The sequence below is a fragment of the Ambystoma mexicanum genome, chromosome 1p (assembly GCF_040938575.1).
Source record: "Ambystoma mexicanum isolate Mex_15411 chromosome 1p, UKY_AmexF1_1, whole genome shotgun sequence".
Classification (NCBI taxonomy): Eukaryota; Metazoa; Chordata; class Amphibia; order Caudata; family Ambystomatidae; genus Ambystoma; species Ambystoma mexicanum.
The window spans coordinates 1,476,200,623-1,476,223,940 of NC_090921.1; the positions used below are offsets into that span (position 1 = coordinate 1,476,200,623).

General features: G+C 45.1%; 1 protein-coding gene across 3 annotated transcripts in view; it reads left to right on the forward strand.

The window, feature by feature from the left end:
* The window catches only part of LOC138455904 (G patch domain-containing protein 4), a 296,404-nt gene that overhangs the window by 74,125 nt on the left and 198,961 nt on the right, over positions 1–23,318 (forward strand). The window contains exon 1 of one of the 3 annotated variants that reach the window (XM_069607142.1): positions 19,118–19,303. The exons of the other annotated variants lie outside the window; for them this stretch is intronic. Coding sequence (XP_069463243.1) covers positions 19,271–19,303 — 33 coding nt within the window. The 5' untranslated portion in view covers positions 19,118–19,270. Of the gene's footprint in view, positions 1–19,117; positions 19,304–23,318 lie in introns of those variants that run through there. 3 annotated transcript variants of the gene reach the window in all.

Sequence of the window (23,318 nt, forward strand, 5' to 3'; positions counted from 1 at the left end):
ATGCTTTTGAGGCATTATCTGCTGAGATATCTTTGATGAAAGCCTCTTCCCCCGATAATAAGGTTAGCCCTCAATTGAAGGAAGCAAGGGCTATAGCTCTGGCGGGGTTAACCACTCTCCCACCAACTGGGGCACAAGGGTTACCACCATCAGGTCTCATTTAGCTTCTGTTCCTTTGAGCTCTTGGCCCCCCTACACTGGAACTCCTTGCCTCTCTATCTACTCCATCCCCACATACACCTCCTTCTGCACCTCCTTGAATGCCCTTCTTCTTCACCCCCCTTGACCTTGTACCTTCTCTCCTCCCCTTCTCCCCTGCCCCCATACCTTCCCTTCCTCACATCCACGTGACCTTGTATCACAAACTTGAATTGTGTTCCTCTTCCCTTTACTACCTCCTCTCCCTTCCTTCTCGCCTTTCCCTCACCTCCAACATCCAAGGAAACTGTTCTACATATTGTTTTACTGGTTTGTGTCATGTTTGTTAACTTTCTTCTTCCATTATTGTATCTTGTTATATTGTAAAGCGCTTTGGATTAAAGCGCTATATAAACATAATAAACAAAGGTCTGGGTGGCTCAAGTGGAACTACATTGAGGACATTTTAAGGTTAATTTGATACATGCTGCCTCCTCAGAGCTATTGGGCGAAGAAAAGCGGGGTAGGTACGATAGCTGGGGAACAGCAATAAGAATTCCCGGCCGGCTAGCCCTTCTTTCTCTTACTTACCCCCCTCAATCTGGTGGTTTTGTACATTACAGTGCCCTCCCTCCTTCTTGCCGCTAAAGGTAGATATGAGACCGGGCCTTACAGTGTGTCCACAGGCAGCAGGGGGGCGGGTCAATTAAGGCTGGGCTCCTCTGCAAGGTTGGAGGAGATCCATTCCTTTCAGATTAGATACCTGCCATTTTGTAAATAGAACTGTCTTATTGAGACTTTGGGCATCCGTCCCCTGGCTGTATGCTATTACCTCTGAAGAAATGTTTTGCTACCTCTTCAACCGTTTCATTACTGTGTGCCAATGCAAATTCACTACTTGCCTTGGGTTTGAAGCTTATAGTTTTTCATCATAGGCCAACGCGTGGGTCTGTCCTGTAACGTGGATTTTATACGTACAGATGGGGTATTGTGGGATATGGCACCTAGTGAGAAGCGAACAGTTGTTTGGGATTATGGCAAGGTGTGCCCTCTGTACAAGCTGTTATGGGGTGGACCGTCAACTTTAGATGCTCAAGTATCTACGAGATGGGGAGCACTGACTGATTAAGATTGCCAGTTGGAACACACAAGGGTTCAGATATTTGTTACACCCGCACGGCTTCTTGTCTGTTTTGACCAAATTTGACATATTTATGTTACAGGAGATATGGTTAGATGGCTCTCCAGGTGGAAGGCTACCACATTTATCAGACTCTGGCTAAAAAGGGCCCGAAGGGTAGACCATATATAATTGGTGTTAAACACAACTATTGTTCGCACTGTTTGTTGGCCCCCTCTGCTAACGGCAATGTGGGGGTGTGGAAAGAAGAAAGTGCAAATGATTGGAAAATGTTGATTGATTAATGTGTATGTACCTCCAAGTACTAAAGTATTGAATGATATCCAAGTAGGACTCAGAGATTTTGTTGACATGTGAAGGGAATCGGCTGAGTACGTGGTTATTCTGGGGGGGATTTAAATGCAAGGTGTGTAGATGAAAATTATTGTGCAGCCTACAGTAAAGTTAGAGAAATGTGTGTAATGGCGAAATAAATATGTAATTCTTAGGGGAAAATGTGGGTTGCTTTCCTGAGGCAGTGGGAATTATTTATGCTAAATGGCAGAACTGATGGAGACATCCCAGGGAAATTTACCTGCGGAGTTAATGACTATGAGGCCACATTGGATTATTTCTTTGGAAATAATGCTTGTTTACTCTTGGCCGAGGAATTAAAGGTCATCCCCTTAGAATTTAGCGACCATAATATCTTGTCGCTTCTTATTAACCTGCAACATACTAGACACAGAGAGAGTGGTTGTATTGGTATCCACACTAAACATGCTGGCAACTGCGTTCGCTGGATGGCGAAGCATTTGCATAAAATGGATACTAGGATTTCTGGATTAAGTGAGACGACTTCAACATGGGGCGTATGAACTGTGATGAGATAGAGACATGCATTAGAACATTGACTCTTAAAATTGCTTCTGGTAGTTAAATCCCAGGGGTAATTTGTAGTAAACCCCTGCGTGTATTTTACGGGGCCATAAGGCATGCTAAGAGATCGATGCACAGAGAAATATGTATGGTACATAATCTGGGACTGTCCGTTCACGTGTTGGCCATATGTATAAGAGTTGCCAAGAAAAAGTATTAAGGATGGCTTAAGAGATGGAAGCTTTTCTCTCTTAATTCATGTTGGCAGAAAATGATTGCGGCTCTTAGAAACAACGATAGGAAGATATACAGGAAATCGGATGGCTGGCCCATGTGAAAAGACAGAGTAGCGATACTACTTTACCCCCCTTCCCAGGAATATATGTTTGGGGAGTGGCCCCGACCTTTGACGAAGCTGACATTCGTCTGGTAATTTTGAAACTTAAAAACTCTAGGGCTCCTGGAAAAGGTGTGCTTGGCACAAAACATCCTGGTTTCTTGGCATCAGTCTGTTCTTATTCCGATATACAAGAAAGGTAATCAATTATTGCCGGAGAATTCCAGGCTGCTACCATTATTGCATGTGTCCGGGAAAATCTTTTCTAAATTTGTCCTTTGGGCACTTCAGTCCTGGGTAGAGGAACCCCAAGTGCTGCAATTCATGCACACGGGGATTCGCCTTGGCTACTTAAGGATGCTCAACCTTTTAATTAGGTGAACATTGGAGACCGGTGGGTGCATTTTGTTACTTTTGTTGACTTCAAAGCAGCATTCGACGGAGATAACCGCAAGATATTGTGGGGTAAATTGCTTGCCTGGGGCTGACCGAAATGGATATTTAATGTGCTGAAGGGCCTACATTTGAATACCCAAGTACTCGTGCGATTGAACACTGAGGTAGAGGTATCTGCACCAGTGATGATCTGGAAAGGGGTTAAGCAGGGCTGTACGGTCACGCCATTGCTTTACAAACTTTATATGGCCGTTCTTCCGGCTCGACTTGCAACTGACATTCGATGTTGTCCAAAGGTGGGTGGTAGGACTATGCCCTGTTGCTATACGCCGACGATTTGGTTATACTGAATTATACTTACAAGGGAGCAAATTGTATGTTTGACACCCTGATTGAGTATGTGGCAGAAAACGAGCTGAGCATAAATATGGGGAAGACTAAGTGCCCCGGTTTTACACCTGCCTCGGTAAGGTTAACTACGTCATATCATATCCTTATCTAGGACTAGAGCACTAGCAGAACCTACATGTATATAGTGGCTTTTAAAAAGGCAAAGGCTATGCGTACGATTCAGCTTATTGTTAACTTTGCAATAAATACTGCAAGGTTCTCAATGGAGGAGATTATTATTCTCTACAGACAGTGCCCTGGTGTTATCTGGCATGGATAGACCAGCTGAAGGGATCATTTTGGAAACGTATTTTGAGGGTGAGCACCTCAACTTCAATCGAATATTGAGTTGGGGCTGGTTTTGTTAAAAGCAAGCTGCTCATTGGAAGAGGTTTATTGCATATTTAAAACCTATACGAAACCAAAATGTCAACTGCTCTCGTTATTGGGGGGGTTATTCAAGGGGACTATGTGTAGTGGCCCTTCATCTACTCATGTTGATATTTTAGCATATTGGGTGCATTCTGTAAGGCACTCCTTATTAACCTTTTGCACAGCCACTTGCGGTTGCTCTGCAAGCACCTTTACTTTACAACCCATCAGTCCTTCGACCCAGCCTTCTGTGGTAAATACCTGTCCTTCTATTCGTAACTGCCCTTCTCACAACATCCAGCAATTTCTCTTCCCTGTTTGTCAGTGCATTGGAAAAATTGGTGGTATCCTCTTATTATTTCCCCTCTTCTCGGGCCTGACTAGGTAACGTATTACCTCATGTTGTGTTTCAGCATCGCTCATCGGGGACACTGCTTTTATGAAATAATCGTTGTGTGGACAATCTTCCTTTGTTACTGTGTGCATGGAGGCACTTCTGCCTTGAAATGGTCCTCTGGTCATGCATGCTGTTAGGTTTGTCAGGCAGTGTGCTACGTGTGTGGGTACTTTGGTGGCTATACATTTTCTGGAAGCAGTCATGGAGTAGAGGGTGAGGGAAACGCACAAAGCAGCAGCTCTCATCGGACATCGTTCTCCCCACTCGGCTCATAGGTCTATAGCACATATTATTTGAGAGATGAGCAATATTATCAAAATGTTATCCCATAATGCGTTGATCATCGATTACATTCCTTTCTACCCTTCTCCCTGGAGTGCTATGTTTGGAATATTTCTCAGGGTGGTTTCATTTGGTATTGCTATACGTATTGTGCTAGTGTTCATATCGTGGAGAACATGAAAGGCTAGTCTTGACTTGCTGTACGTGTTGGGGTTGCACTGCGTAAATAAAATATAAACTCACAAAGAGGAAAATGCTGCTCTAATCATAAGGGCTACTGATTCTGACTTTGCATTAATATGGGTCTGCACACTTGTCTGGGCTACAAAAGGGAATCTTGTACATTACTAAACGGTAAAATCATGTCTTGGGGAAGTTGTTTTGGGTTTTTGTTGTCGCACAAAATAAATAGCCACACTGAAAGTGTCCTTCAAAAAATCGAAATTATATATTTCTTTGTGTACACTCTGAGGACTCTTTCAGGAATATTTAGTAAGATAAACTATTCATATAGTTTTAGACATATAAGGACCAAGGAAGAAGGTACTTATTTAACAATCGAAAAGGGATGTGGGAGGCCCTCTACTGAGAATGAACATGAGTCTAATACCCTGTTCTATGGAATTTCTTACGCTCAGGAGGGTCTACAACCATGTTTTAGCTCAGTGCACCCTTCACCCTTGGATATTTCTCCTCTGTGAAAGGTACAGTGAGGTAAAACGTGGTTCTAGACCCCCCCGAGTGGGTACCTTCCCATATAACCGGTCATTTGGCTGTGTTCGTTCTCATTAGAGGGTCTTCCAGACATTTTTGTGGACTTATTTGACAAATAGCCTCTGGATATTGTTGAAACGGTCTTTGCTGCAGCACTTGTGCACAAAAAGTCTCAACGCTTATGTTTCTTCTCACTGCTGATTGGCTTTGGTCACCGATCTTATCTGAGGTCTTTGCACGTCGCCTTCACCTTGGGGCTCAGTATTTGCAAACAGGGGAGGTCTCGCCGCTTTTATAGCTTGATATTACTGAGGTGGATCCACGCTCTCTGGCCTTCAACTATGACTGCAGATCGAGTGACCAACTTCCACAATATAAGTTCCTTCAACACGGGGCTTGTGCCACTTGCAAAGTTACATCACATCAGGTTGACCCCGGAATACACAAAAGGGGTTTCAACAAATTGTCTGGGTCAGTTTGTTCATGTGCTTCATCTGTGTTGTTCGAGCCCTCACCTCTCGCCACTTCTGCACCAGTCGACATTGCATTACCAAGTTCAACGGTCAATTTTTTGAGACGATGGCACCTGACGCATGCTGGGATAACTGGAAGCCCTTTGATGTCTGGTCTTCTGTGAATATACCAAGTATATCCTACAAGATGCTACAATCTATTAAGAGAATGTAAAGTCTTCAATTGATAGAAGACTAGTACAATCTAGGCTGCTTGAAGCTAATAATTAAATATTATTGGCTAGGAGACATTTTGAGTATACATGCCAAACATCCTCCCTGTGCTGATGCCGGCTATTAATAGAGGATTATCAGATCAATGGAGGCGTGGATGGTCATGGCCACTTACCGCTGGCCCGTCAACAATTAAAGAGATTGCGCTGTGGGGGTTGGGTATACGGCTGCAAAAGTGGAGAACGAGCAGCGGGATATGCAACATGGGTACCAAGAGAACGGAATCTGCATCCCTTCACAAGAGCGTGAGCGAAGGTATTGTGGTGGCCTACTGTCACGAAGAATGCCAATAGTGTGGACCACAGGGAGCCTTGAATAAGAACCAAGCTCTATTCCAGTTTGGAATATGACGAAATATGAACACATATCATATATTGGAAGAGGTCACTATGCCTCCCAACTGTAGCACGAGGAGCTACTACACTCGATCAGGGATACTAAGATCTCGAACAAAAGGTTTTGAAGAGAAACAGTGTTTGAGATATATAGAATATCATGCACCACTGGATGTGTTTTGAGTTCACACCAGTAACCAGCATACATGAGTATGTAAAGAGGATTATAAAGAGAACTTAGAAAGTCGCTCACCCAAGCGCGAGATGTTACATGACTCGATAAGGGATGACACTGTATACCAACATTCCCAAGTGTTGTTTGGAAACGAAATAGTTACAGAAGCAGAATAGCTTAGACTACACATCCTGATATACATTGCAGGAATAATGCTGCAATCTGTATGTGTCCCAAGTGATGTTCGGAAGCGAGACAGTGACCGAAGTAGAACAGCTAGGACAACACATCCCAGTATACAGTGCGGGAACAATGCCGCAAGCTGTATGTGTCCCCATATGATACATGAACATGAAAAGAGGACTAATAAGAGTTGCCCCCACAGGATGCGTGATTTTAAAGACTTCCGCCTTAGCCGGAATTTGAGCATTCAGCAACCCTACAGCCTCCCTTGGGGAAGCGCGGACGAGATGGGAGAGAAAAGTCACTGTACCGTAACGGGACACAAAGGTGAGTCATACATAAGACACCAGATTGCATTGTAACCGGCACCCACCCTTCATTCGAGGCTGCTACGAGGGGAAGTGTGGGCAGAACACGAGTGGAAGGAACATCGTGTTGGAAGGGGATTTGTATGTGTATTGAAGGCAGCAACGCCACTTGTACTTTCAATTCACTTTTGGACTGGGAATTGAGAACATGCTCTAATTTGGGAGACTGTGAAAACCCATTGACCAGAATATGGACAAAAAGGGTAGAAATATTTGAGTGTTAAGGGGTGGGAGGCAACGAAGAGCGAACTGGCCATATAGCGACACCATCAAGCCATAAATATGGGTAATGATAATGGTGAGACGCCGGAACTAGCATAATGATACAATTGGTTAGATATCAATACAGACATATTCTTTCTTCCGCCTAGGTCCCTTTGGGAACTGCCAGAGCCACTCATTCATCGGTGACCCTACACAAAGATGATATATAGAGAAGTCCGTAGTAAGAGGTGAGACCAATAACTGGTAAGCAACCTTGAGTCGCGAACATCACATAACCAGTACTGGGCATGTACAATTTTGTTTTGTGTATATGTCTACAGAGTTAAAGGGAGAATGAAACCCCCATAGAGGAATAATTTTAAGAAAGAGGAAGAACCAACAAGACACGTACAATACTTAGTGGTGGTAAGACCGCCCTGTTTTAAGTATAATTTAGGATTGTAAGAGATGGATAAAGGATTTTATAGTGATGGTTCCAAATATATGTTGTTTCCCTTTTAGGGCTCCCAAGACTAAGACGGGCGAAAAAAAGAAATAAGACGCTCTTCCCCAATTTAGAATACAGAGATTGAGACAATCAACAGATTGTCTTTTGCTAGATGAGTGTCTTTTTAGATGAATGTTGAATCCTGACTAAAGAAGTCTGGAAGAGTCCTGAAGAAAGCGGTCTATTACATGAGTCCTGCTGAAACCGGTTGACTAATGAGGCTCAGGGTGATGTCCTGACCACCGTGACTGGCTAATTTGTGGCTGATACAGATAAATAACAACATTTTAGGAAACTGAAGTAATCTGTTAAATATAAGGTGATTAGAACAGATGCACTTTCAGGAATAAAAATATTTCTAATTTTCCAAAAATACCATTGTTTTAATTTGTGTAGGTACTCCAGTTGATAAGACACCCTATGTAGAAGTAATTAAAATATGAGAATTCTACTTCTACAAGTGTGCACCTCTATAGTTTTTAGAAGTTAGCAAAAGTAGTGAGAGAGGGTAGGGCGAGTCTCTTAATCTATCCCCTAGCCTAGATAGGTGGCGCACCAGCGCATACTTCAGATCGATGCTAGGCGGGCTGAAAGACTGGGGGAACGAAGGTACAATGTTCTAACAGTTGGTAAACCTCAAGATTTGACACTGTCATACTAATTCCGAACCTATGCAAATTGGGGTGGTACGTGGTCCATGGTCTAATGCTGAGAGGGAGCATGTACTTATGCATGTACTGTGGCTCTGCTGATCATGTGTTACGCAACTGTCCTAAAAAGCCTGTTAGAAAGTCGCGAAAACTACAAAACTCAGCCATAAATGGAGTCCCTCTGCCGAGAGAATGCCCTCTGGACTCCCTGTTGGTCCCTACTCTGTCACTGGTTTATTTACCCATTACATTAACTTACAGTTGTGGAGTCTCTATGCGTGCCCACCCCGCTATTGACTCGGGCACTACTGGCAATTACAAGGACTCACGGTTTGCCCGAAAAACAGGGCTTTCTACCCTGCCTAAGGACAGGCCGGAAGTGGTTAATGCTGTATATGCTACCACTTATATATGGTCTGGTAACGGAACAAACCGAACTTGTACAGATGTCTACCAAGGCTGGACACCAGGAACATGTTATGTTTGACCACCTGACTCCACAATATGGTGTCATCCTGGGTCTTCCGTGGTTGCAAGCTCATAACCCTCAGATTGATTGGGTGACACAGGAGATTTGTTTGTTTTTTCATCAGCCTTTTGTGGTTCTCATTGTCTTTCTGGGGCTTTCTGTCTGCATTCTCTCTGTAAAGCCATGCTTGATTTGATATCTTCGGTGGGGCTGCTAATCAAGACTATCGATACCCCAATCCCTTAAGTGTATCGTGAGTATTGCAATGTTTTTGACAAGAAAAAGGCAGAGCAGTTGCTGCCTCATCAACCTTATGATTGTCCTATTGACCTACTCCCAGGCTCTAAAGTGCCTTCTGGTCGGGTGTACTCCCTTACACTTACATCCAGGAATCATTTGCCGGGGTTTTATCTGCCCTTCTAAGTTGCCCACTTCCTATCCTCCATTTTTTGTGCCGAAGAAAGGGGTGTGACCTGAGGGCTTGCATTGAATATAGGGCACTCAACACTATTACTGTGAAGAACCAATACCCTCTTCCGCTTATCTCCAGCCTGCAGGACCAGTTTGGTTCCTCAGTCATTTTCTCCAAGTTGGATCTCAGGGGACCTTACAATCTGGTTCGCATACGAGACTGTGATGATTGGATATCGGCATTTAAAACCTGCTATGGTTTGTTTGAATATATGGTAATGACATTTGGGTTATGCAATGCACTGCAACATTCCAGTTCTTTATGAACACCGTTTTCCGTGACATGTTGGACCATTTTGTAGTCCTATATTTGGACGATATCCTGATTTATTCCCAGTCCTATGATCAACATGTTGAACACGTGCGTTCCGTTCTTCAAAGGCTGAGAGACCACCATCTCTACGTCAAACCAGAAAAGTGCGTCTTTAACACTAATGTGATTGAGTTTCTAGGTTATGACCTGACGGATCAGGGCATAAAGAGGAACAACCCGAAGGTGAAAGCTGTACTAGACTGACCTGTGCCGACTTCTATCAAAACATTGCAGTCTTTTTTTAGGCTTTGCTAATTTTTATAGGAGGTTTGTTCATTCTTTTTCCTCCATTGCTTCTCCTTTGATGGCTCTTACGAGCACTAAGACGGCCTTTTATTGGACGCCGGCCAACCAGCAGGCATTTGTCACTGTTAAATCTACCTTTAAGGCCTCTCCAGTTCTTCAGCATCCAGATCTGTTGCAGACGTTTTTGGTCGAGGCTGATGCTTCGGGTGTTGCCGTGGGTGCTGTCCTCGGAGGTGCCCTGGTACTCGCTGGATCTATCCAGTTGCATTTTTCTCCCGTAAAATGACCCTTTCTGAAAGGAATTGCACCATCGCAGAGGGTGAACTATTGGCTATAAAGGCCCCCTTCTTGGAATGGCGACACCATCTCTTAGGGGCACGTCACAAGGTTACGGTCTATATTGATCATCGCAACCTATTGGCCCCAAAAACTCTGAATACTTATCTGCTAGACCGGCCCGTTGGCATTCCTTCTTTTCTTTGTTTGATTTTGTTATTACCTACCGTCCAGCTAGTCACCACTCTAAAGCTGATGCTCTTTCCCACATAGGTGCCCCTTCTCTCATTTCTAAGGAAGACCAGTACTTCCTGCTGCCTCACCAGGTGGCCTGTGTTTGCACGCTGCATTCATCACTTAGGGAACAGCTCCAGAGTTGCATCCTGAGCTCTCCAGACGAACTAAACGTTGTGGTTATTAACAGTATTCCTTAAGTTCAGGGGAAAATCTATATCCCTACTGCAGAGGCTAGAAGTGGTGCTCTCCAATGGTATTACGACTCACAAATTGCTGTTCATCCGGGGTGACTAAAGATGCTGGAGCTGCTACGTAGATGCTGTTGGTGGCCCTCTATGGCACGTGACGTCCTTGAATATGTGTCTACATGTTCAGTGCAAGAGTCAATGCACCACGCATGTGGGCCTTTTGCGTCCTCTCCCGGTATCCAACAAGCCTTGGTAAATGGTTTCCATGGACTTTACCTTGGAACTTCCACCTGTACAGGAGTACGAAACATCTGGCCCATCATTGATTACTTCACTAAAATGCCCTTATTCGTTCCATGCAGAGGAGTCCGAACAGCTCCAGTGTTGGCAGACCTGTTTTCTAGACACATCTTCCAGTTTTTTGTACTTCCTTCTTTCATTGTTTCCGATCGGGGGGGCCCCAATTTACGTATCTTTTTGGTCCACTTTAACCGCCTCGCTTGGTATCGAGGGTCAGTACTCTAGTGCCTACCACCCACATACTGACAGGCAGACGAAGCGCCTAAATGCCACTATTGAACAATCTCTGTTTCCAACATCAGAGTGATTGGCTGTCTGTCTTACCTACAGCTGAATTTGCTTATAATAACTCTTTGCATTCCTCTACCCAATCATCTCCATTTTTTTGCATTATATGGTCCACATCCTAGATGCATTCCGCTGGATCCATCCCTGCCTATGGACAATTCAGCAGGTGCAGATTGAGTCAGTGACCGGAATTCATTACAACGCATGATAAAAGAACATCTGACGCAAGCGCAGGAACGGTCCATAAGTGGGTCCTTATGTTGTTGCTCGAGTCCTGAACCCTGCTGTGCTCTGCCTAAATCTCCCTAGTCATTTGCATGTGCACCCAGTGTTTCATGTTTCTTTGTTGAAGCCTTGCCTGCCAAATACCAGGATGTGTGCACCTCCGCCTCACCTGTTGGTGGATGGTTCGGAAGTTTAAGGTACACACTATCTTGGACAATAAAGTGTGTTGGGGTGTGCGCTATTACTAAATTGATTGGAAGGGCTACGGTCCGGAGGACAGATCATGGGTGCGGTCTGAGGATGTTCATGCACCACAGTTGTTGGCAAGATTCCATACATCTTGTGGGGTTTCTGGCTCTTTGGGCGAGGATACTGTCATGAAGTGCAACTTCAGAGAGGGTAGACGTGCTGGGCGGCTTCAGCACCCGTTTTATTGACTACACAAGTAGCAATTGCCTTGGCCCCTGCGTCAGCTCCATGAACACGGATGCATCACGTCCGTGAGGACGCATTTCCGGTTTCCATGTAAGCACTCCCCTTCCGGGCGTGCAGTGCTTCCGAATGTAGTTGTTTCAACTCTTCATGGGCTTGTTTCTTCTGACACACCCTTGAAGTTCCTGTTGCATTAGAAAGCGGATTCCTGTCCCCCCTTGCCTCCTACTTTGTGCTTACCTGATCGCTGCTACCTTGCCATCGCGTGAATTCCTGCCTGCACTGGAAACTTGCACGACACCCGTGAGTTCCCTGTGTCCACGCGTCATTCTACTTGCTCACTGTAGCCTTCCATTGCGCAATCAGAAAGCCCTGCCTGCACGCTGTATTGTATTTTATTTATATAGCACGCCAAGCCCATAGGCATCTGGGCGCACTTCTTACAGTAGCATATAATAAATCATACAGTGTAGTATGTAGAAGTATTTAAAATCGCATAACAGGTAAGTATTTACAGAGTAGGAATATGAAAATGTTGACAGGTGTGAAAAGTTACAAAGGTGTAGCAGAGTGCAGGTTCATTCAGTTTGAGCCAAATTTTTACATGATTTCTAAAAGTACAGAAGGAAGGTTCGGCACTGAAAGCAGCTGGCAATGAGTCCCACAATTTAGCTGCAAGGACTGGGAAACTACTGCCTTCCGCTTTTTGTAGCTTGAACCTCGGAATCACCTGACATTTGGAGTAGGCAGATCTGGTAGGCCTAGGCCTGTCTGACGACTTCCGCGTAACTTTGTAACAACAGTATTTAGGTGCTAGGTTGTATGAACATTTGAAGGTAAGTGAGGGGGTTTTAAGTTGGATTCTTTGGGTAACCGAGAGCCAGTGTACACTGCGTCTTATCTCTGAGATGTGGTGAGATCTAGGGTGATTAGTTGCTGATCTGAGTGCATTATTTTGGAAGATTTGTAGTTTTTTGTAGGTTATGTTGGTTAGTACCAAGACAGAGAGCATTACACTAGTCAATCTTAGATAAGACTAGGGACCTGGCTAAGGTAGTGGTCTGCAGGCGTTAATTAACTTACACGTGTGTGCAGTAGGGGAGGCTGTGGCGTTAATTTGTCTAGTCAGTGTGAGGGATGAGTCGATGTAGATCACTGTTTTTACATCTTTTGAAACCCTGATATTGTTACTGTCAATATTGAAGGTATTGAATTGTGTCAAGTCTGTTAAGTCTAGCTTGGGTGCCTACAAGGAGCAACTCAGAATTGTTGTTGAGACATAGACCGTGTTTGGCCATCTAGGCTTGGATGATTTGATAAACGTCGTTTAGGAGTTTAGAATCTGTGTCATAGTCGCCAGAGATGGGTATGAGGATTTGGGTGTCGTCCGCATAGTTTGTATCGGAAACCCCCAAATGGTCGAAGTCGTCAAAGAGGGGTTTGGTGAAGATGGTGTAGAGGTTAGGTGAGCTGCAAGATCCTTGGGGGACTCCACAGGTGACCAGGATAAGGGTAGTGGAGGCAGAGGGTGAGCAGACTCTTGTGGTTCTATTGTTTAAGAAGGACTGAATCCAAGAGGTTGCTTCGTACGAGAAATGTGTTGCAGATGAAAGGTGATTGCTTAAGACTTTGTGGTTCCCCCATGCCGAAGGCAGCTGATAGATCTAATAACAACAGTAGTGCCAGATTGCCTTTGTCTTTTAGGATCTCCATTTGAGTAACTAGATCTAAAAGGGCAGTCTCTGTGCCATGTCGAGGTGGGAAACCTGATTGGCGGAGTCCTAGTAGGTTTTTACTTTCCAGGTGATGCTGGATCTGCAAGTGGGCTGCCCTGTCCAGAATATTAAGGAGAAAGGGCACAGTGGTGATGGGTCTATAGTTCGTAGGGATGTTGGGGTCGAGGGTGGGTTTCTTTAAAAGTGGCATGACCCACTCATCCTTCAGATTAGTTGGAACAGTGTTGGTTGCGAAGGAGGCATTGATTAGTGCTGTGATAAAAGGCACGGGATCTGTTGCTGATTTCTTTTATAATTGATGCTGGGCAAGCATCACCTAGGCATCTGGATGCTTTTAGGCTCATGATTATATTCTCAACGTCCTTAGTGGAGAGTGGTGTGAAGTAAAACATGCCATCTTTGTCAGGAGGGGGTGATTGGGTAGCAGGCGGGGCGTGTTGGTAATCAAGCTAGTTTTCTTTTTCACTATTTTTGTTTACAGAAGCTCAATTTTGTTAGAAAGAGCAGTCTGAATGTTGGTGCACTTACGCATACGTCGGAATTGTTCCTCTCCTGAGGACTACAAGCAACATGCACAGCATTTGACCACACGATTAACAGCACGAGGATACCCCAAGAAACCGCTAGATCAAGCCAACAAGCGTGCCCGGAGCTCTAATCGAGAAACACTTCTCCAACTACACCGTGACAACACAGGCCTTCCAGATGAACGCCTAACCTGTGTAGTCGCCTTTGGAGCTCACACTTCAAGGATCAAACAGATTATCAAAAAGCACTGGCACATAGCCGGTCTGAGCTTACCTGAAGGCCCCGCTCCCAGATTCGCTTATAAACGGGGCAAAAAAACCTTGTCCATTCTTTATTTCAACCAGTTCCGAATGTCACCCGCACTCTTCGACCTCTACATGGCCACCACCCTTGTGGGAATTGCGTTGCCTGCCAATTCACTAAGAAAATGAGCTCCTTCTTAATGGGCACACGCAAATGGACACTCAGGGATTTGACCAATTGCAAAAGTCAAAATGTGGTTTACTGCATTGAGTGTCCATGCGGCCTCAGATATATTGGTCAAACCTCACGAGCAATCAATACCAGAATCTCGGAACATAGGTCCAAAATCCGCTGCAAAAACCTATCAGCGCCATTGGTTGAACATTTCCTGTCTGCCAACCACACTCCTAACAGCATCCTGTGGTGGGTGGTAGAGAAAGTCAAGGGAGGACCTGATATCCTCCATAGCCTCCTGAAAAAAGAAGCATGATGGATCCACAGGCTGGACACATATCATCGTGGCATTAATGAGATTTTTCAACCTTTATTATAAAGGTCTGCAGTGCTGGCTCCAAATACACTTTCCCCAATCAGCGGCTTTTTGCAACAAGCCCTGTATTATCTCATCAACTCGTAGGTTGGGAGCTAACAAGTTAACCCACACCATCCATTTAGCTTATCCACAGTCTGGGTTTACACATATAGGAAGCGTCTCTGCCTCTCCTATCCATTCCCATTCGTCGCCGTGCATTAAGTTATTCATCAAGTTTGAAAAAAGTCAACACACACACCAAAATGAGTGGTTTGTTCTAAAAACTGTCTTTCCACCCTCCGCCCCTAGCGGCTGCCAGGCACCACTGTGTGATGCACACTTAATCAGCTACTCACAATGTCGGGCACATGCCCTTCTAGATGAATGTGGCAGGGAGAACGCACGGCTGCCATGACTACAAGTGTCAACATAGCAATCAGGCCAGCGCACATGCGTGGTCTCCATAGTAACTAGCATAATGCTAGCTCTACGTGACGCACTGCCCCCTTTCTTCCGCATTCCTGGAGGTGCGCTCCTTATGATTCAGTCGCACTCAGACTTAGCAGACACGAGTGGCCGCCGTGCCTTTAGCGGTACCACAAAGTCAGGTGAGCCTGGGGTCGCTTGGCCGCGCGCGCTCACGCGCTACTCTGGTCTTCGGATCAGACCACGTGTGCCCGCCGGTCAACGCTTCCTCTCTATTCATCGGTTAATTTGTAACTTTTTCGGCACCCAACCTCTGTCCGCACCTAGCATGTAGTTCATCAGCACGCAGGCGAGCCACAGACCCGCTGTCTATTACTTTATGAACATATAACAACTGGGTGTTCTCAATCCTTCCACTGCTTCATGATCCCTATTAAACTTGAGCACCCTACTCTAGCGGTACTGACTTTCTAACACCATGCCAGTTACTCGTGTGGGCTCTCTACGTTTATTCTGCTCACTACCTTTCCGTGCCATTGCACACAGCGGTGCACAAACAAACATTACTCGTGTCAACCTTAAAACGTTTTACCTCTCTCTTCACCCATTTTCTTTGTCTAATTAACCTCTCCATGCACTTACCACAGCCTGCACTCAATTGTGGCTGCGGTTTCTGTGCACCATGTACCGTAGGATTTCTATGCTACCTCTATAACACTGACCAACCCTCACCAATGGCTGTCTTATATTATTCATCCCCATACAGCCTCGTGATTACCTGTGAACCTTCTGCATTCATTGAGAAGCCTTTCGCTCGGCCCGGCATCTGCGCTACTGGTCCTGGCGTCTGGCTTTATCCAATGCGTGGGCGGACCAATGCGCTTGAGATAATGCGCACCAGCAAGTAAGTTTCCTAACCGGTTGCCATGAGAACTAACCTAGTATTACCATATGCCCCATTTATTTGGGCACCTGCGGCTCTCAACCCACTCAAATTACGATGATGTTACTCCATACAGGGTCCCTGATTTGGAGCCCTGATGAAGGCGGACTTTATATCTACTCACGACCGCCGAAACGTGATGACTACAGGGAACAGTGGTCAACCTGTACTTCAGCCTGCTGGAATCCCTGTTACCAACTAGCACTCTACCACGTTGGCAATTGATCAGATATCTTGCATCGAAAGACCCTGCACAAATCATTGACTTTCTTACCAAATAACTCTTTGCTCCACTAATGAGCCACTATTGTACCAAATAAGTAAACTCATGATGCAATGAATTATTTACCAGATTGCACATGCATCTAGATTTGTTTTTGCTACTGAATTGAATTTGAAGCACCATTTGTTTTTGAGTTGTTTCATTTTGTTTTGAACATATGAAATCTGTCTGTATTACTTGCTTACAATATGTTCATCACTTGTTTATAATATGCTTCACAATCCGCTGATGTTTTTCAAAAATACACTTTTTATAAATTTTTGCATAAATATTGTATTGTTTTCTGAGGTGCTTAGAAATAACCCCCCTAGTGGGTGGTTAAGGTGTTTTGAGCGGTTGATTGACTTAGGGATTGCTAAAATTAAGCAACTCACCTTTCTACCTCTAAACAGTCTGAGAAACCAGGCCCAACAATTGTTGTGACCTGCTCTTCTTGAATCTCTGTGGTTATAGTTATAACAGTAAGGGTACATTTCTTGTTTCACGGTGCACCATGTGACGTCTTTAGTGCAAGATACAGGTGGCTCAGATGGGTTTTCAAGCTCTCTGAGGATGGTAAATGTTTTGTATTAGATTTTGCATTAGAGATTCGGTTGTTGTAAGAATCACTTTTAGCTTGAATGATAGCTGTTTTGTAGTTGGATGAGGAAATTCTCTTTGTTTGTAACTGAGGGGAGGCTTTTCCATGATATTTCAGCAGCTCTTTTAGTCTTCCGCAAGTTTCTAAGGTGTGGGGTGAACCAAGTGTTTTAGTGTGAACGCGGTTTAGCTTTCTGCATTTTTAGTGGGGCGATTTTCAATAATGGCATTCAAAATGGTGGTGTTGTATAAGTCCACTAAGGAGGTTGGGTCATAGCTAGAAGTGTGGATTAGGCTTCCTCGAAGGAGGATAAAGGGATCTGGGGGTCTATACATCAGGTGAATAATAATGGTTTGTGTAAGCGACAAGGGTACCTTGATAGAGAGGAGTTCGCCAGATGGGAAGGTTTGATTAGGGCAGGGCCTAAGTCCTAATGTTTTTAGTAATAAAAGCAACGCCTCTGCCTTTTGTTGAAGTCCTATCCTGCCTGATGATAGAGTAGTTGTCCGGAATGGCCAATGAAAGTAAAGGACCAGAAGTCAGTTGGAGCGAGGTCTCCGGATTGGCTAAGAAATCTAGGTCGTTAGAGGTAATGAAGTCACAGATGTCGAGAGCGTGGGCTGTTAGCGATCTAGCGTTGATAAATCCCCCTTTCAGGCAGGTTGTTGCAGTCTTGTTAGGTAAAGGAGCCAGTTTAGGGCAGGTAGTAGTTTTAGCTAGGTTTTTCTCTGAACTTCTGGATGACAAGTGGTTGGCTCTGGAGAGTCTATATCCAAGTCTGGAATTTGTAATTTTGTTTGAGCAGGGTTGGTTAGGCGTAGGTCTTGATGCATATAGTTGGATCCATTGGGCAGGAGTTGGTGGCAGGGGATGGTGGGGAGTGAGTGAGCTCAGATTGTTAGGGTTGGTGACTGTAAGGGCTAGCTGTGGTGGGAAGGTGGTGGGCACGATGTTATGTGATGGTGGTAGTCTAGTGGTCATGGAAAGGCTGGGAATGCCTCTCCAAGGCAAAGGTTGGGTGATGGGTAAGGGGAGACTATTATGGGTTGGAGTTGGTGTACTACCATTGAAAGCTGATGTGGTAGATGAGGTTGAGGCAGTAGAGCTGAGTATTAGACGCATGATGCAAAGAAAGGGCTGGAGCATGACTAGGTTCTTGTTGCTGGCCATGCAAAAGGCTACGCGTGGGCGGAGTGCAAAAGGCTACGCGTGGGCGGAGTGCAAAAATCAACTGGGATTGGATGTGGTACAAGACTAGCTAGGACATGGGGTAAATGCAGTACTCATATGATCAAGGCTTGATCCAGTGCTCATGTCTGCCTATGGCTAAATGCAGTTCTCGTATGGGTAATAGCATTGGAAAGGGTACGCTCTAGGTATAGACTGAGGCACTGGTAACGTGCACCAGAGTTACGGGAAGGTTAGAGTAAATCAAGGTTGGGATTAAGTGTTCCGGTGTACCAGGCGTATTGCAGCAAAAACGGCACGTTGTGGTGAATGCTGGCGATAGTACTTTGTAGGTAGAGTCTGGTAGCTTGCTGACAGTGAGTCATGTAGGCACACATGTCGTGGCACTGGTATGAGTAACGGACGCCAGGGTGCACGTTAATGAATAAAGGATGGATTGCCAGTGCAAGGCTTACCTCCGGAAGTGTGTGCGAAGCGAGGGGGTTCCACCTTCCGCTTCATAGCAAACGGGGCTTTTGGCTGCGGGCCTTGGGTGGTTGGACCGGCGTCCGCCTGCCGGCGGTACCTATTGGCTTAAGAGCCTAGTGACGCACAGGATTGCCTAGCAACGCCTGTAAGCAAAGCTCAGATATTCGGCGGCCATTTTAGGTCAGCTGTGACCCATTCACCGGGTGGATAATGGCGATACCAGGCTTCTCAAAACTCGCTGCAAGGTGAGGGGGGCCAGATAATGAAGCAAGTGTGGGCTACTTGCATTATATTGTTCCGCTTGCAGGCTGGATGATGCAGAGCTCTATTGACGTGGTTACCAGGTGGTGGAGGTCGGGTTTGGTGGGGGGAGCCGTAGGGGATCCTTCTCACATCTCCGGATAGCAGCTACAAGCAGATGAGCAGGGCTCCTGCCCCGATGAAGCTTGCAAAACACCTGTGCATTCATCACCTGGTCTGAAACGGGAGAAGACTACAATTTCAGTTACAATCATCCTGGTCATTTAACCAGAGCCTGCCTCCTTGAACTGACCCCGGACCGTTACGCAGATTTGATTGGATTTCCCTTGGATTTGTTGATAGCTTTTTGTTCTTTTTCCTTTCTTCATTCTGGACAGTATTGGCGGACGTTCTTAACAAACACCTTCCCAGGACCAGACGCTTTGCCGATATTGGTGCCTACAATGGAGCCGGTAGAGCGTCCTCGTTCTGCCCGGGTAGGTCCTTACTAACCTTCCTGTTTCTTATTTTATCCTCCACGTTCTTGGATGCTTATTGTTTGGTTTCATTGACATTTCTTTGGTTCTGGCTACAAGCGGGAGGGACTCTTATAGAGCAACACCTTAACAACTTACTGGCTTGACTTCCTTCCCTACAGGTTTGTCTGAGTATCACGGTTCTAGTATTTACCTTCCCTACTTAAGAGATACTAAAACGTTGTTATTCTTCTTTTCAGCCTGATGCACACCAACGCGGTGTGAATTTCTCTAACTATAACTCTGACTGTGCTTTTGAAACTGCCACAGGGATATTTAGGGAAAAAGGTCACCCTGTTTCAGGAGACCCCATCTTCAGGGTTCATGGCACAAGACCACTTAAACATCTCCCTCCGAAGTCTTGTGAGCCTTTGCTCCACTAGTAGTGATCACAACACCTACCTCACTCCGTGACTGCGAAGTGGAGAGCTGGCGGGGGAGGCAGGGGTGTTTTTACAACCCTGCGGGCCAGTGAAGGCAACCTCCAGCATGTAGAAGAGACAACCGGGTTCCAACGCAACGTGAGCGCCCCCCCCCCCGACAGGCATGGCCTGAGCTTATATATTCGAGCTTGTGTGTCTGTATTGTCCTGGCCAACACTTCCTACTTCTCCCTGTAGCATAGAAATTTCACAACGATGGAGCTTGCCAGCTTCCCAAATGGTTTTCCGCCAGACGATGCAGCAGGAGAAGCACTGGTGTGACGGGCGTTGACGAGGTGAGCAGGGAGAGCAGAGCAAGTTGGTGCTTGGAGGCGGAGGCAAGGTATACTGCCAATAGCTGATAAGTAAGATTTTAATATTTATGATAAATCACCTGACCTGTGTCAAACCTAGAACTTTTTTGCTTGGACTTGCTGATTATTTTCCCTTGTCCCTAGGGGAATGGGAATCTTCCCCCCCCTCTGACCTAATCTCTTCCTCTTTTTATGGGTGACCTTTATGTCTCGCCATAGTGTGTGATTGGAGTTATAGTTTCCTATAACTTTTCGACTTAGGCTGTGTTGCCCCTTTGGGCTTCCCTTTTAATTTCTCTTTCATGTACTTGGGTGAACTACTGTTCCGAAGGGGTAAAGGGGGACTTTTATCCCCTTTACATTTATTTTAGTGAACCAACACACCCCACCTTGGGGGAGAAGCAATGTAACCCCTTTCTCACTTGCCTTTTAAAATGTGTCTTACAATTGCAAGTTTACTTGAATGGCTGGTGGCAGTGGTTTTACCTTTGTGACATTTTAGTCTTATAACTCGCAGGCTGTTAAATCAGCCTTGGTAATGCACATAAGGGCCACCATTGTGCTAGAATGGTGGACTCCTTCTTTTGTTCACCATTTCTCATTTTCTTGTTGTTTTTGAGGTCTTTCCTGCCATTCTAGGTGGGAATGAACTCTGTTGAAGTTTTTGTCTTCGGTGGAAATCCTTTGTTTTCCCCGGCCAGGCTCCAGAGTGTCTGAGAAGGCAGGAAACGAGGGATGAGTCCAACACTCTGCAGCCCTATGGTACTTGGTGCCTTTCAGGCAAGGTGAAAGACAATGTGGTGGCGGGGGGGGGGGCTGGCTGTCCTTGTTGGTGGTGGGGAAATGTATACTTTTTATGCTTTATCCCTTCTCCTAGTGAGACCCCAGCACTTTTTGCTGGACTTTTGGACCTTTTTCTTAAATCCTGAATGAGAGGAGCCTTTGCCCACTCATTTCTTCTTGGGGGGGGGGGGGGTGTGACTGTCTTTTGGAACTCTTTGTATTTTACTCTCCTATGGAGTCTATTTTTCTTTCATAACTCTTAAAGGCATCTGTATATTACTATTGCAGCACACAGCTCCTTAAGGTCAGTGCTGCTGGGGACTGGAGATTATTTTCCTTATCCTCAACTAACTACAGTTCTTAGTATCCCTCCTAAAACGTTACAGTCTTAGAGATTGGCACACACCATCTTCTGTGGAGTGCCTAGGGGATACTTGGTATCCCCCTTCTCTCTGCTCCTGTGACGTTTAAGTCACATAGACAAATCGCCTAGTGGTAGTGAACGTGTCCTACCAACTATTGTGTGATTTTCTACTGCAGTCTGTCGCCTCTGTGGTGCACAAATTTCGCCATTACTAGCGTGGTTGTTGTTTGTCAGGTGTGCATGTGAGGCAGGACGTGGTGGAGGAGTCCGGCTGTCCTGATTAGACAGAACAAAAGCAGGTGAGACACAGGCTACCCCTCCCTTTGATGCTATTAGGTGTTGGTAGTGAACCTCAGTTGCACAGACGTATTAATTAATCTGTCTTTATATAGCAGGTAATTGTCTCAATGTGATAAAACAAAAGTTTATTCATCATATAGTGAAATTAAAACAGATAGAACAAAATCTACCAACAATTTTGATGTAGTCAACTCATAAACACTTTGAGGTTGATTGAACATCAGTTTTGTGAGGGTAGTGCAAGTGATTCTGGGCCTGATTCATGGAACGTTTTCCTATGGGATTGTGCCATTATAAAACACTTCCATGAATCAGGACCTCAGTATGTTGTATTATTTCAATACACTCATGTAAGTCGACACAATTGATGTTTCCAGCATGGGGGATGTCTGCAAAACCATTACAGATATTTCATGTGTGTTCTATCTCCCATGCTTTCCCCAGGACTGGTAAAAGTAAAAACGCACTCTGCGTCCGTCGATTAATTCAAGTCGGGGGCCACATCGGTTTTATCTCTATTAAAAACAAATAAAAATGATGTTGAAATCTAATATACCTGACTAGGTCCAAAAGTATGGAACCTTATATCTGGGGTGCACCACATACTTGGTGGTGGCTTTGGGTGTCTTGGGCAGTTTTCTTAAGGCTGTCTTGAGGACAACGTTAGAACTTGCTTACAGGCTGATCGGTGCTGTATGGAGGAACAAAGAGGATGGGAGTGCCTCATAACTTCATTTTTTATTTTACAACTGATGTATGGTTCTTTGAAGAACTATGCATATCTGTAACTACTACCGGCCCATCACCACTGTCCCTTTCTTACTAAAAATTGTGGACAACATTGCTTACACCCAAATCCAAGATGGAGAGCCACCTTCTACTCTGAGCAGGACAATCGGACTTCCGACCTAGACACAGTACTGAGACAGGAGTTCTTGATCGAAAAATCCAGATGGACAGAATTCGAGATAATGGAAACGTGGGTATTCTAATTCTCTTAGACCCATCAGTGGCGTTTGACTTGGTCGACCATGACTACACTCTGCACTACCCTCTCAGATAATTTTAACTTCTCTCCTGATGCCACCAGCTGGATCAAGTCCTTTCTATCTGATTGCACATGGAGAGTCTTTATTGGTGAGGATGCCGCTGACCCCATCCCAGTACCCCTAGGTGTCCCGCAAGGCTCCGGCCTTTCCCCTACCCTGTACAATGCCTATACTAAATCACCATTTGCTGCACATGATTCCTTGGGAGTCATTTATACCAATTTCACTGATGACACGCAGATTCTGATCCCACTCACAGGTGATTACAAACAAGAAGCCTCCACCATCAATGAAATATCATCCAAAATTGGATGGCCTCTAACAGCCTCTGCTTAAATGACGAAAAAAACAGAGGTCTCATTATAGACTCCCCAGCCCGACTCAAATCACTACATACAGACTACTCTACCATCACCATTGATGGAACGTCTATCCCTGTCCTCAAACTACCTTGGGTGTATACTTAGACGCCAAACTATCCATGTCTAAACATATCAACACACTATCCTCTTCCATAGCCTCCACATCTAAACTTACTTCACTCAGCTGCAAATTCCTTACACTACAGAACTGCCTCACACTAGCCCAAGCCCTCCTACTCTAAACTATTGTAACATCCATCTGTTAGGAACCACTATTACAAACCTAACTACAACTGTTGCAAAATAAAGCCCTTTGTGCAGCTTTTGGCATAAAAGGAATTCACACATCTCAAACACACTGGCTTCCCGTTCAAGCGAACATT